Below are 12,548 nucleotides of genomic sequence, written 5' to 3'. Positions count from 1 at the left end.
TAGAATGCAACTTATTTCACAGATCTACAGATACTTGGCTCTTATCTCATCATTTATTTTACACCAAGGCTAGGTCTACACTGATCTATAAAAATGCTTAGAAAATAATAATATGGCTCCCAATGCAATTTTCCATTGACAACGGATCGCTGCTCTACAACATCCTCTGGTGTCACATTTTTGTAACGGATTTTTAATGTTATAACTGACCAGTGTAGATTTGCCCCATGTCTTCATCTTATATAACTCACAATTCATTTTGACAGCTTCTCACTACACTGAATAATACTATATGCTCCCTTTATTGTTGTTGTCATTATTCACATTCCCAGTGATTTTCATATCTACCCCAGTCCATGCATACTTAAAACAAAAACAATCCCAAATGGGAGTTTAATATACTGAATGAGAACTATCAACTACTTCTGGATTGTCACTGGAGAACATCTCTGGAAAGATGGCTGTGTTCCCACTTTGACAGGGTTAAGAGAAGTTCCAGTGTTATCTTCCTAATATCCCAATTTGTTTTATCCCAATAGGTCTGGGTTCCAGTTGGAATCCAGCACTTAGCCATTGCATTAGTCATAGATGAAAACATTCTGTTCCTATTAGCTATCCAAATGCTAAATCCCCATCCTTGGGGATAAGCAATAAATATGACACTCTAGGTCTTGGAGAAGGTTCAGCTTTGCTGCGGAATATAAGAAATGTATTATGTGCTTTTAATATGTGCACAATGAGTATGTAGTGTATCTGAGGTTCACCTTTCTTTTAAAGCATGACCTTCACGAATGTCAATATACTGGACATGTTAGAGTTTGCAGAGAATAATCTTGGCAGGTCAGATCCCGTGTATGTTTTAATTCCTCAATCAGCTGCACACAGTCATTTTTATTATTCAAGGTTATTAGGAAAAGCCCTGCTCCAAAATCCTATCATAAAACAACCCCCTTTATTTTAATTACTATGTCTTACAACAACAACAAAAGCTGCCTCAGGCCTATGGAGCCAAATGTTCATTCTCTGTTTTTGACCTAGCACAAACACCAAGCACTCTCACTTCCAAGGTTCTCTATAATGTTTGACAGGTATCTTTACAGTTTGTTTGGAAAGGAAGGCTAAGCTCTGCTGCAACATATGAAAGGAAATCACATCAAATGCCATCCGTATAAACCTGACATGTCAACAATGCCTTCATCGGAAATGTTACAACACTTCTGTTACCGTATCTCCCTTAGCAACGCCCTATGATTTGTTTAAGCTAGATAAATCTTTAAGAGCTTGACATTGAAATGTTTCAGGGGATAATATATCTCGATGCCTGTTAAACTACAAGTAAAACCTAATCCTACTAGATTTCAGAGATGGCACCTGCTCAGTCCTGCTGGATTTGTCTGCTGGCATGCAGTGTGTGAGAGAGGTGAAGCTGGTTAAAACCACAGGGACAAACCTCCCATCTACTCTGCTTCCTACCCCTCCCCACCTCCCGCCCCCTAGAAGGCTACAAGGGAGTGGGTAGATTTGTTGGCTTGTTTAGATTTATAAGTTAGCCAATTCCTAAAAGCTGAAGATTAATAACAAGAAAAAAGGGATTTGCAGAATGAAATCTTATACTAACAGGCCTTGATTAGAAGATGAATAGAAGGGATGTCCTATATATATATATTATTGATTGATTGATTACTTTTATATCCTGTTGATGAATGTGATAGGGGTCACCTTTGCTAACTCCTTCCTGCAGCTTTCAGTGCAATCTTGCACACTGTTCTGGGAGATGCGGTGGCCCAAATGTTGCCTCCATCTTCTGCCAGTGGGATCCCTCCCCTAGCTCAAGAGCCCTCCCCTTTTATATTCATTGAAACTATAAAATGCATGCACTATGCAATATATGTTTAAGATAAAATGTGCTGATTGAAAGAATCCCCTGACCAAGTCCTCCTCCCTTGTGTCATATCTTTTTATATTTGTTTGTTTGCTTATAGTCTATAAATTCTTCAAATTCATGTATAGAGAGACAGCTTACAGCCTGTTCTTTATGTCCATTTGTAATGTCTTCATCCTGACTACCTCTCAGTTCCAGGGTATCTCTAACTGGGGCTGTTATTATTTCCTTCAACTTGATGTGGAAGGTTAGCCCAGGCATCCTGAGCTGGGCTGCCTGTCTTTACAGGCCTGGCCTTCAGAATACTGGAGTCCTTTGGTCCATTGCAGACCATTTCCTGGCTGTCCTGGGACAAATGTCTGGCCTCACTTCCTCCTATTCCATTGTCCTAGGCATATATGACCATGGAAGATAATAACCATCTTCAGGCATTCATTTAGGTATGGATGAGTGTGGAACGGGTAGACTGGTGTCATATGTGATTGCAGATTTTTCCACTTTCCAGGGTTCTGGATACCTCATGCAGGAGCTTACACATGTTTGGGCGTCCATCTGTAGGCTGGTTCCACAGTGGTTGGGATAGGGATGGTAAATTGATCCTGATGCATTTACTGGTGCCTAAATGAACATCATTCCTGCTTACCAGTGAGCTGCCAAGGCAAAGTAATTGTTTAATCCTTAATAACACTGTTGAAGAAAATTACTAATTACAAATACCATGGAGATGCAGTATTGCCACAGGAATAATCATCGCCATAAGACTTTTGGAGCTTTTGTTTTGTTTAGTTTCCTTGTTGCAATAATGTAGAGCAGCTGTGAGGTGAGAGGTGACAGCTGGGCCTTTCCGGAATGTACTATTATTTCCAGATCAGCAGTTTTCTTTTGACCTAAAGTAAATTCTGGCCTATTTTGGGGGAGCGGGTGCCTGCAGGGAAGATACCTCCAGTACTGCTTTTAGTTCCTTTGAGATAGCTCCCCTAGTTCTCTGTTATTTTTCTTTCTCAACAAAAACTTCAGTATAGAAATGAGGCCATGAGATTTGTGCGACAGGGTTGATTAAATCCCAGCTGTGCCATAGAATTTCAGATCTTAAAAAATCAACACATTCTAAAAAATAGGTAGCCTTTGGTGGTAGCTGGGGGCATTTTAAATGGTTTGGTATTCCATTGAAGCTATTCCGTCCAGTCAACTGCTAGCTTTCTACAGTGTTTCTTAATGTTGTATATATTCCCCATAACTGCCAACAAGTGCATTGTAAACATTTGTTTGGTTGAACAGTGCAAAGACAATCCTACTACTGTATGCTGAAGTTGAGATTTATTGGGTGGTGGGTGGAAGAGAGAACATACAGGTAATTGTATAATAACTGAAAATTTCGTTCACATATGGGGCAAACAGCAGCTTGGCAGTGACAACTTTAATGGGGAAAATGGTGTAGGGTAATGGATAAAGTCCCTTCGCCAGGATTCCATTCTGGATCTGATACCTTAGAATCCAGAAATATAGCATACAGCACATGTAGTCATTTTACACAGAATACTCATAGTTCTAATTTCCTATACAGAACTCTTTTTCTCAACGGATGTGCTTGTTTTAATATGTCTTCATTATCTCACTTTCATCTGTCTCACTCTCAACCTGTCACTCATTCTAACCCTGCCCAAAGTTTCATTCCACTCTCCTGCTGTCAATCATTCTTGCTCTCGTTCTTCTGCTAAAGGTAGCATCTTTTAATTCGTGTTATATGTCTTCTCCACTTCTTTTAATGCTTCCGTGAAAGCTGCAAAGCCAAAGATAAATTCTATCACTTTATAATTTTGAAACCTGTGAACTATTTTTATTCTTCTTCTGCAAAATCCCATGCCACGCCATGATATGCTTCATGGCAATATATCACACACAGCAGTGTATGCACTTGCAAGTGTTGTGGCCTTCAAACAATGAAATAATTAAATCAGCAAATAATATAAAAATAAAATAGAGTCAATAAAGAGATGTGGATATTATAAATGATGGTATCCATAATTGTGCAGTTTTTGCCCAGCTGCAAATGCATAGAAATGATTGATTGATTGATTGATTACATTTCATAGAATTGTAGATTTGGAAGGGACCCTTAGGATCAACTCCCAGCAATGCAGGAATATGCAGCTGTCCCATGTGGGAATTGAACCTGGAACCATGGTGTTATCAGCACCACATTCTAACCAACCTTTTTCTCCAATGAGCTCAAAGTGGAGTGCATGGTTTACTTCTTCCCTCATATTATCCCCATTACAGCTGTGTGAGGCTGGTTCGGCTGAGGGGCAGTGAATGGCCCATGGTCACCCAGCAAGTGTCATAGTCAAGTGGGAATTTGAACCCTGGTCTCCCAAGTCCTCATTTGACACACTAACCCAGCCAATCTTGGCTCCCCAGATGTTGTTGGACTACAACTCCCATCATTCCTAGCTAGCAAGATCAGTGATCGGGGATGATGAGAGTTGTAGTCCAACAACATATGGAAGCCCAAGGTTGAGTGCTCTAACTGCTATACCACACTAGGTTTCCTTCTAAACTAAAAATGATAGGCTAGTACTTGAATTTCCTTGAGCTATGACTGTTGCAGGTGGCACTGTGGGTTAAACCACAGAGCCTAGGGCTTGCTGATCAGAAGGTCGGCGACAGGGTGAGCTCCTGTTGCTCGGTCCCTGCTCCTGCCAACCTAGCAGTTTGAAAGCACGTTAAAGTGCAAGTAGATAAATAGGTACCACTCCGGTGGGAAGGTAAACGGCATTTCCGTGTGCTGCTCTGGTTCGCCAGAAGCGGCTTAGTTATGCTGGCCACATGACCCAGAAGCTGTATGCCGGCTCCCTCAGCCAATAAAGCAAGATGAGCGCTGCAACCCCAGAGTCGGCCACGACTGGACCTAATGGTCAGGGGTCCCTTTACCTTTACCTATGATTGTCTAGTACTGTTCAGAATGTAAATTTTGTTTAAAAATATCTTTCACATCCTAAATTGCAATAATTACAGCAAAATCAAGAGTCTTGTGGCATTTTAAAGACCAGCAAATGTATTATGGCATAAGCCTTTGTATTCCATAATTATATTGTAACAATTATATTCAAAAGTGCCCCACTGAAATGTGTGTGTGCGCGCAATCTAGGCCCTCCCCCCCCCCCAAAAAAAAATCAGCCATAGCAATAATTAGCACTTGGAGGAAATCCCTTTTTTTTTTTTTTTTTTTGCTAAAGAATGGATTGTCAAAAGGTATGTTCCTCTTTTTGGTCCATATGGGGTTAATTTAAGTCTGCAGAAGCTGACCCAGCTGAGACTAATCATGACAGAATGAGGGTTATATAAATCTCTCTGGCCTAGACAGAGGAGTATAGGGCAGGGATGGCTTCAGCTTTCCACCTGGCTTTGTTAAAGGAAGTAAGACAATTCATTGAGGACTGCTATCTTCATGGTAAGGTTGCAATCTCTCTCTCTTATTTTAGCTCATTTTCTTCAAAAAGTGTAATGTAGGGCATAATGGATATTCCTTATTTTAATCACCAGCCTTGGAATAGCTTCCAAATTAATTTTCAGTATGGCAACTCTTCCTGCCAAAGGTTTATAGAAACATTGAATTGTAGAGTTTTGAAGGGATCCCAAGGGCCATCTAGTCCACCCCCCCCCTGCAACACAAGAATTTCAACTAAAGCATCCATGACTGATGGCTGTACAACAACTGGAGGGCCACAGAGTCCCCATCTCTGACCTAAACAGAAACCAGCTGCACAAATATAAGATGAGGGACACCTGGCTTGCCAGTAGTACATGTGAAAAGGGTTCTTAGTAGGCCACAAGCTCAACAGTGTGATGTATCTGCAAAAATACCAATGCTATTCTAGGCTGCATCACAGAAGTATAGTGTCCAGATCAAGGGAAGTAATAGGCACCATTCTATTCTGTGTTGGTCAGACCACACCTAGAATACTGTGTCCAGTTTTGAGCACAACAATTTAAGAAGGCTATTGACAAGTTGGTGTTAGGTTTTAACTCCCTTCAGTCCCTGCCAGGGTGATCAATAGTCAGAGTTTATTAGAGTTGAGGACCAATAATATCTGGAGGGCTACAGGTTCCTAGTTTAGGTATTTTGTTTTTGCTTTCTGATATTTTTTATTCTTCTTTCATTGAACTGTTGCACTATGTTTACCGATTTAAATAGACTGTGAAGGAAGGAACTGCTCACCTGCCCCATATATATACAACCCCCAAAGCCTGATTCACTATGGTCCAATAAACTGGACAGGGCAACCTGCTGTTCTTCTGTGTCAATCAGAAATATATGTATGATTACTTTAAAAATACCCAGCAAGTGTTACTGTGATGGTCAACTGCTAAATGCAACCAGACGTAAAAGACTGGGGTGAGGGGAAGCAAACATCTTCAATAACTAAGTGTGGTGTCTGACTCAAGACTAAAATTGTCACTACATTGAAAAAATAGGATCCACTTTCTTATATTCTGTATATGAGATGCATATCACTCACCTTCCTTCAGTGCTAGGTAATATCTACAGTATTATGAAATACAGAACTACACTAACAGGATGCTAAGAAATACTAAGGGCTCATAAGAGCAAGACTTCAGTTCTTGATTGAGAAAGCACCAGGGAAAATAAAAAGGTTGGGAGTAGGGATATGGATGTCATCACAACCTCTACAGTGAGCCATTTCAGCTACATAAAACAGTTATTAATAGAAGAACCTTTATTTTGTTTGAATAGCTCCCAAGGATTTAAATGTCAACCAACATGGGCTTGCTGATGCTTTGCAGACCTTCAGAGGATGTTAGAAAACCATGATCAATCGTGTTGAGACAGAAACATATTCTTGAATGAAATTAACAAGGTATGTGCTTCATACTTATAATGTTTAATATGTAATCTGCAGACCCCACTTCTAATAACCTTTAGGTCAAAATGAACACAGGAAAAGGAAATGTGTTGTAATAAATACCACTGGATTTCATGAAAGCAAAATTACATCCTTTTAACCATATAAATTCCAGATATCTCAGTGAGAATTATCAAATTTGTCAATACCATGAGTGGGTTGACTAGGGTATTTTGTCTCTTAAGATAGCAGCTGAACTGTTTCACAGGAAGTATTTAGCTGTTAGTACCTTCATTCTTTCCCCACAGTTCAGAAATACTGTTTCTGTCTGCAAACATCGAGAGAGGGAGCTGTTTGGGACAGCCAGCTGCAAACTGCATTATTTTGCTTCCAGAGGACATTGGGACAATACTGTGTCTTGATTTAAGACAGTGCCATCCAGTGTCTTTAAAGGGGAAAAAATAAGGGCGTCCAGCTGCTGATCACACCAATGAATTCTCCCCAATTTATTTTCAAGCTGTGTGTGAGAGAGAGAAAGAAAGGGTAAATGCCCTCCCCCAAAATATTCATGGCAGTAGTTTCCTCCTCCAATATTTGGTAGCTTCCAAAATGGCCACCTCTCCTGTTCCTCCACCACCCAAAATGGGTAGCAGAACAAGGAAGGCAATTTTAGCTCAGCTCTTGAATATCCATCTCATTCTCATAGGTTTTGTTCTCTATATTCAGGGGTGAGGAAGCTGTGGAACTCCAGATGTTAATGAATTCCCATTCCCATTAGTCCCAACGAGCATTGCTAATAGTCAGGGATGATGGGAGTTGTAGTCAAAGACACTGACTGTGGGGTACAGTGGGGTACACATGTACTGGGCCCCAAGCCAGCAAAGGGCCTGGACTCTTAGCTTTATTTTTAAGTAAGTACATTTGTAAAGAAAGTTAGAAAGCAAAGCATGGAGGCAACCTTCTAAGGCAGATAAAGAAAATTTGCTGTAGTTAAGGATTTTTAATCCCTGTTGCTAAGCAATCAGATGAAGGGAGCGGGGCCTCCAGAGCAGCAGAAAAATAGGCAAAGCTTGCTGGTGGTGGTGGTAGACTGAAACTGGATGAAGGAGAGTCTGCCTCTGTTCCTAGAATATGTTTGTTTAGGCACTTTCCTCCATGTTCAAATTATCTCATACACTCCTCAAGAGAATTGCTTTGTTGTACCCAAAATTGATAGTTTAATAAAATTTCAAAAATTGGAGCTCAGTAAATGGAAGAGGAAAATATACCTTTGGGATGAGAAATGTGATCCTTGACGAGACGTTGTGGAGGGAGCTGCCTTCTTCCTTGTTTTCTGTTTTTGCTCTTTATATCTGAAACATCAATACATTATATTTTTTTTAAGGAAAAAGGAAATTTGCAACAACCCACGCAATTATTTCTCAGGACACAGATCTTGGCAACTGAAACACTTCAGTGATCTGGCCTACATAAAATGTAACAAAAATAAGAGCCATTCCGTATGAGAATTGCATACTATGCATACTAGAATCCTAACAGAGCTAGGAAGGAGATTCTGTGGCAAAATTTGCTCAGTCAGCAAAGTGGTGGGGGCATGAGAGGTATCCTTGCAACATTACGGCTAAACTTAGATTAAAAAGGCATACAGTTGAGATGGCTCTTGCAAAGCTACAAGGGACTGCTAGATACTCATATCGGAGCGGGAACATAAAATGCAAAGAAAGGAAATAGCTCCTATTATTCCCATTTCCTTTTCACTGATTATTTCAAGTTTTCATGTGGATTCCTGCTTTTAATCAGCACAAGATGTTAAGGCAGAACTAGGACATACTAAAGGCTTGCATAAACAATACTGCTACCATACCAATGCTCTTAAAATGTAATTTACTGCATTCTCAAATGCATTAAGACTAGGTCACTTCACTGGTATACCAATACCTCCACCCACATGCCTCCTCCCTGTAGAGATGCCATGCTAGTGCAGTGAACTATGCCTCAGTTGGTTTCTATGTTGCTTGAATTTGTTTGGATTTGGTGGGGTGAGAATTAAAGACAAAGGCAAAACCTGCTACCTACATTTCAGAAATATTGCCTCCCAACACCTCCACAGTCCCAGCCCCCATTGCATTCTAGGTGTGAAATCCATGGCCATAACTATGAGAAGTAACTGAAAGATGTGTTTCCTTCTTAGTTTGTGGTGAAGAGTTAATTTGTGTTACTCTGAGTACAGTTCCGTTTTTGCATTCTCTTTCTGCCTATTCTTTCACCTCCCAAATATGCATTATGTACAATGAAGAAGGTGGTGGTTCTTTCCACTGGTTGTTGCCAGAAAGATCAGACATTCATAGTCATCCTTTTTATTGTGTATTCATGATTGTTTGTGTTCATGATGCTATTGGTCAGACATGAGATCTCACAGCTTCATTTCCATGGAGGGCATATCCTGTAATCTCCTGCTGAAATCCCCAAAACCTTTATAACACAAATGTTCTACTTTATTTTTGTCCCACTTTTCTCATGGTAGAGCCCTGCTGGACATCAGCATTTTGTGTCACATAACTAAAGCAAAATCATCCACAACTAATGAACTTTTTATTGTGTCAAGAATACACAAACAATAAAACACCAGACTGGAGGGGCCCCATGTAGAATGAACCCAACCAACAAAGAAAACATTTATACTAGAGTAAGATTTTATGGAATGTGCAAGAAAAGCCACTGTCTTGGTCCCTTCTGATTGGTTCAAGTTGTTCATTTAAGCGATACATTTTTTAAAAAATAATAAATTTCAAACATGACCTGCAGATGACACTTCTAAAGTTCACTAGCAATTCCTTTGAATGACAAGTCATGGCACTGATGATCTTTCCCATTTACTAATCTTAGTGGCTTGACCTGATGGAGAGGTATAAGCACATTCAAATCCTATGCTTTCACCATGTCAGTATAATGGAATTACTTACCACTTATCACTATAGTCAGAAGCTTTAAAGGATTAGGTGCTTGCCTTGTGAAGTGAAGGAATCTGGTACAGGAAAGTTGTCATTATCAGTGCATGGAAGCAGGCTATGCACAGTGGATCTTTCTAGCTAAGTAGTTGGTACCTTGTGAACTTTATAGTTGACCGTCTCTACTGGGGCTTGGCTCACTTATTATAAGCAGCTGCCCAAGGCCTTTTTCTTCTGGCCAGCCTTACTCCCAGAGAAGTTGTTCATCAGGATAAGAGGTTCCTGCGTCCTGGAATCTATCATGACTGCAAACATCTGAATTGGACAGTCATCTAAGCGTGCATTGGGGTCATACAGTGAGGATTTTCATCCTACATTGCCTAGGGTTGCCATATTTCAATAAGTGAAAGTCCAGACACAAAAGTTGTCGAGCTTTTTGAAGCCTCTTCAGCCCCTAGGAGTTGGCTCCTAGGGATGGCAGAGAAGCACTCCATATAAGTGCCAAGTGCCATGTGTCCCATTTCTGACTTCTTTGGAGAATACTAATGCAGAAATAGCAGTGCTGTTGCCAACTGCTGTCAAGGATTGGTCACCATCAGTCAACATCCTAGCCCTCACACCTTAGCAGATCCCAAATGATTAGTACCTGTTGCATTTGCCGATTGTGAATAAAGATGATTTCCAAGGAATGCTTCAGAACACTTCTTCTAGTCTCCCAGAGATGGATTGTTGCTCTAGGCATAGATTTTCTCAGAATTTATGTGCATCAAATGGGATCTTGTACAGACAGAAATCAGCAAGTTGATTTTTTCCAAGAGCAACCTGCCATTTTAAGTAGTTGCTGGCTTAATAAGCTAAATAGCTCCAGGAGACACACATGCCATGATGATTGCATTTGGTAAGAGAAGACTGTGCCTATGGGCCTCTGTGCATCAGTGCCAAGATGTGTCATCCTTGTGGTCTGTGTGTTGCAACCCGGAGTTAGTCTCATTGCTGATGATAAGGGGCAGCCGATCTTCAAACTCTGCTTTTTTTAAAGAGCAGCTAACAAAAACAAAACTCAGTTGAGCTACACAAACATCATTTGATTGACAAGATAGGTATTTCTTTGCAATATATTGCAAGCAGTGCATAACATCTCATGCCCTTAAGCTATTTTCAAACTTTAGAAAGCCAAGAATAATGATCTGGCATTGTTCCTGAATGAACTGAGCCTTCAGCTCTAAAATCTGCTGTAACTTTCCCAATTGCCTCTGGAAATTATAGAAATACTGTTCTTATGGATTGGAGTTGTATCACAGGGTTTTCTTTTTATAAAGGGGGGGGGGCATTCTAGTATAAACAACTGCAAAAACTGAAAGAGGCTGAAAGCCCTTAGGGGGTTTAAGCATTTGTCTGCTGATTTAATTTCTTTTGATTCATTGGGCTGGGGAATGGGGCCCAATTCTTTCTTTTCTTTTTCTTTTTTACTATTGCGTTCGTGGGGGCGGGGGGGGGGGAGAAGTGCCCAAAGCGATTAGACTTCATGCAGTTCCCAGAATTTTCTGTATCATCCTTTGCAAAGCAGAGCAGAGCCTGGATTAGATTGTGACACGATAGAAGGAGCACAATTTAATTGTTTCATTAATACAGTCAATTGCTCAGGTCCTTTTAAGGAATTGTGGCTTGACTCGCAGTTCGCACAGACCTCGAGGGCCATATGAGGCAGTGCCTATAATGGAAAGAGGAAGGAAAAACTGCAGAGAGCCATGAAGTGTGCTTGTATCACACTGGGGGCTGCGTGTGCGCACACACCTACACCGGGGGGAAATGCGGCATAAGCTACTCTTCTTTGTCTTTCTCTTTCATTTATTCCTGGGATGTTCTGCCATGGCTGTTTGGAGGTGCGCTGCTCACACTTCAAATAGGCAGACAATTAACAACTGGTTGGTAATCTGGTTAGTAATCGCTCTAGACTGCCATGTGAGGCAGACAAACAGCTGCAGCAAATATGCTGTCTGGGAAAGTCCTTCCTTCCAGCAGACCTGCTCTTGCCTAGGGGTGGACAAATCTGCAAGTTTTACCTTCTCGTGATTCACTTTGCCCCGTTTCCCCATCAGTTTGCACAATTTTATCTTAAAGGTGTGCATGACAGTTTGCATGCCTATGAGGTCTCATTTTCCTAACTTAGGGGTCCCCAACCTGCAGCCCATGGGCCAGAAGCGGCCCACGGAGGCTGTTTAACCAGCCCACGAGCCACCCCCAAACTGAGCCGCCTGCTCGGCGAGTCCCCGCGTGCTGCGCTAAACCAGCTCAGTGTGGTGCAGGGACTCTCTTCCGTGGCTCCAGAAATCGCTTCTGCGCATGCCCAGATACTGAAAATCGCACCTGCGCAGAAGCCATTTCCAGCGCAGCAGACATGCGCAGACACGATTTCCGGTGTCACACTGTGCTGGTCCGGCCCACAGAGGATCTCCGTGGGAGTGATCTGGCCCATGCCTGGTAAGCCTTGCTGACCCCTGTCCTAACGCATGCAGTTTCATATGCAGCCCTTGCCCAAGATGCTTTTCTTTTCTTTTTTGCAGGAATATTTCCCTAATGTAATGTAGTCAAGAAATAAATGAAGAAGTTGCCCTTTTAAGGTGGCCTTTGGGAAATAGTTCACCTCTGGCTTTTCTGTGCTGATCCATTTACTGTTGCTTTTGTTGATCATGCTTTATTATGGATTTAACACTAGGATTTTAATGTTCTGCCCCTTGGCTTAGATCTCATTTGAATGAAGTTCCATGTTGATGCAAGCTAGGATTTCTTCTTTTGTTTGACTGTAAGTAGGGCTAGCCCTACCAATAAGCAGAGGGAGGCAACTGCCTTGGG

General features: G+C 41.3%; 1 protein-coding gene and 1 long non-coding RNA gene across 6 annotated transcripts in view; one reads left to right on the top strand and one right to left on the bottom strand.

The window, feature by feature from the left end:
* LOC310685429 overlaps positions 1 to 12,548 on the top strand; it is a 133,130-nt gene that overhangs the window by 42,586 nt on the left and 77,996 nt on the right. Inside the window, exon 3 of the long non-coding RNA XR_014515245.1 lies at positions 6,639 to 6,762. This is a non-coding gene — a long non-coding RNA (uncharacterized lncRNA). The remainder of the gene's footprint in view (positions 1 to 6,638; positions 6,763 to 12,548) is intronic.
* Positions 1 to 12,548, bottom strand: part of LOC310685385 (uncharacterized protein) — a 105,623-nt gene that overhangs the window by 44,409 nt on the left and 48,666 nt on the right. For all 5 annotated transcript variants that reach the window (XR_014515156.1, XR_014515157.1, XM_083457661.1 and 2 more), the window contains exon 2: positions 8,016 to 8,099. Coding sequence is in view for 3 of the 5 variants with exons in the window: in XM_083457661.1 (XP_083313787.1) it covers positions 8,016 to 8,099 (84 nt within the window). In the remaining 2 variants the exon portion in view is untranslated. The remainder of the gene's footprint in view (positions 1 to 8,015; positions 8,100 to 12,548) is intronic.

This window comes from Podarcis tiliguerta (genome assembly GCF_965153285.1).
Source record: "Podarcis tiliguerta genome assembly, chromosome: 9".
Classification (NCBI taxonomy): Eukaryota; Metazoa; Chordata; class Lepidosauria; order Squamata; family Lacertidae; genus Podarcis; species Podarcis tiliguerta.
The sequence above is the reverse complement of the archived record's forward strand: the minus strand, read 5'-3'. Positions and strand labels throughout refer to the sequence as shown.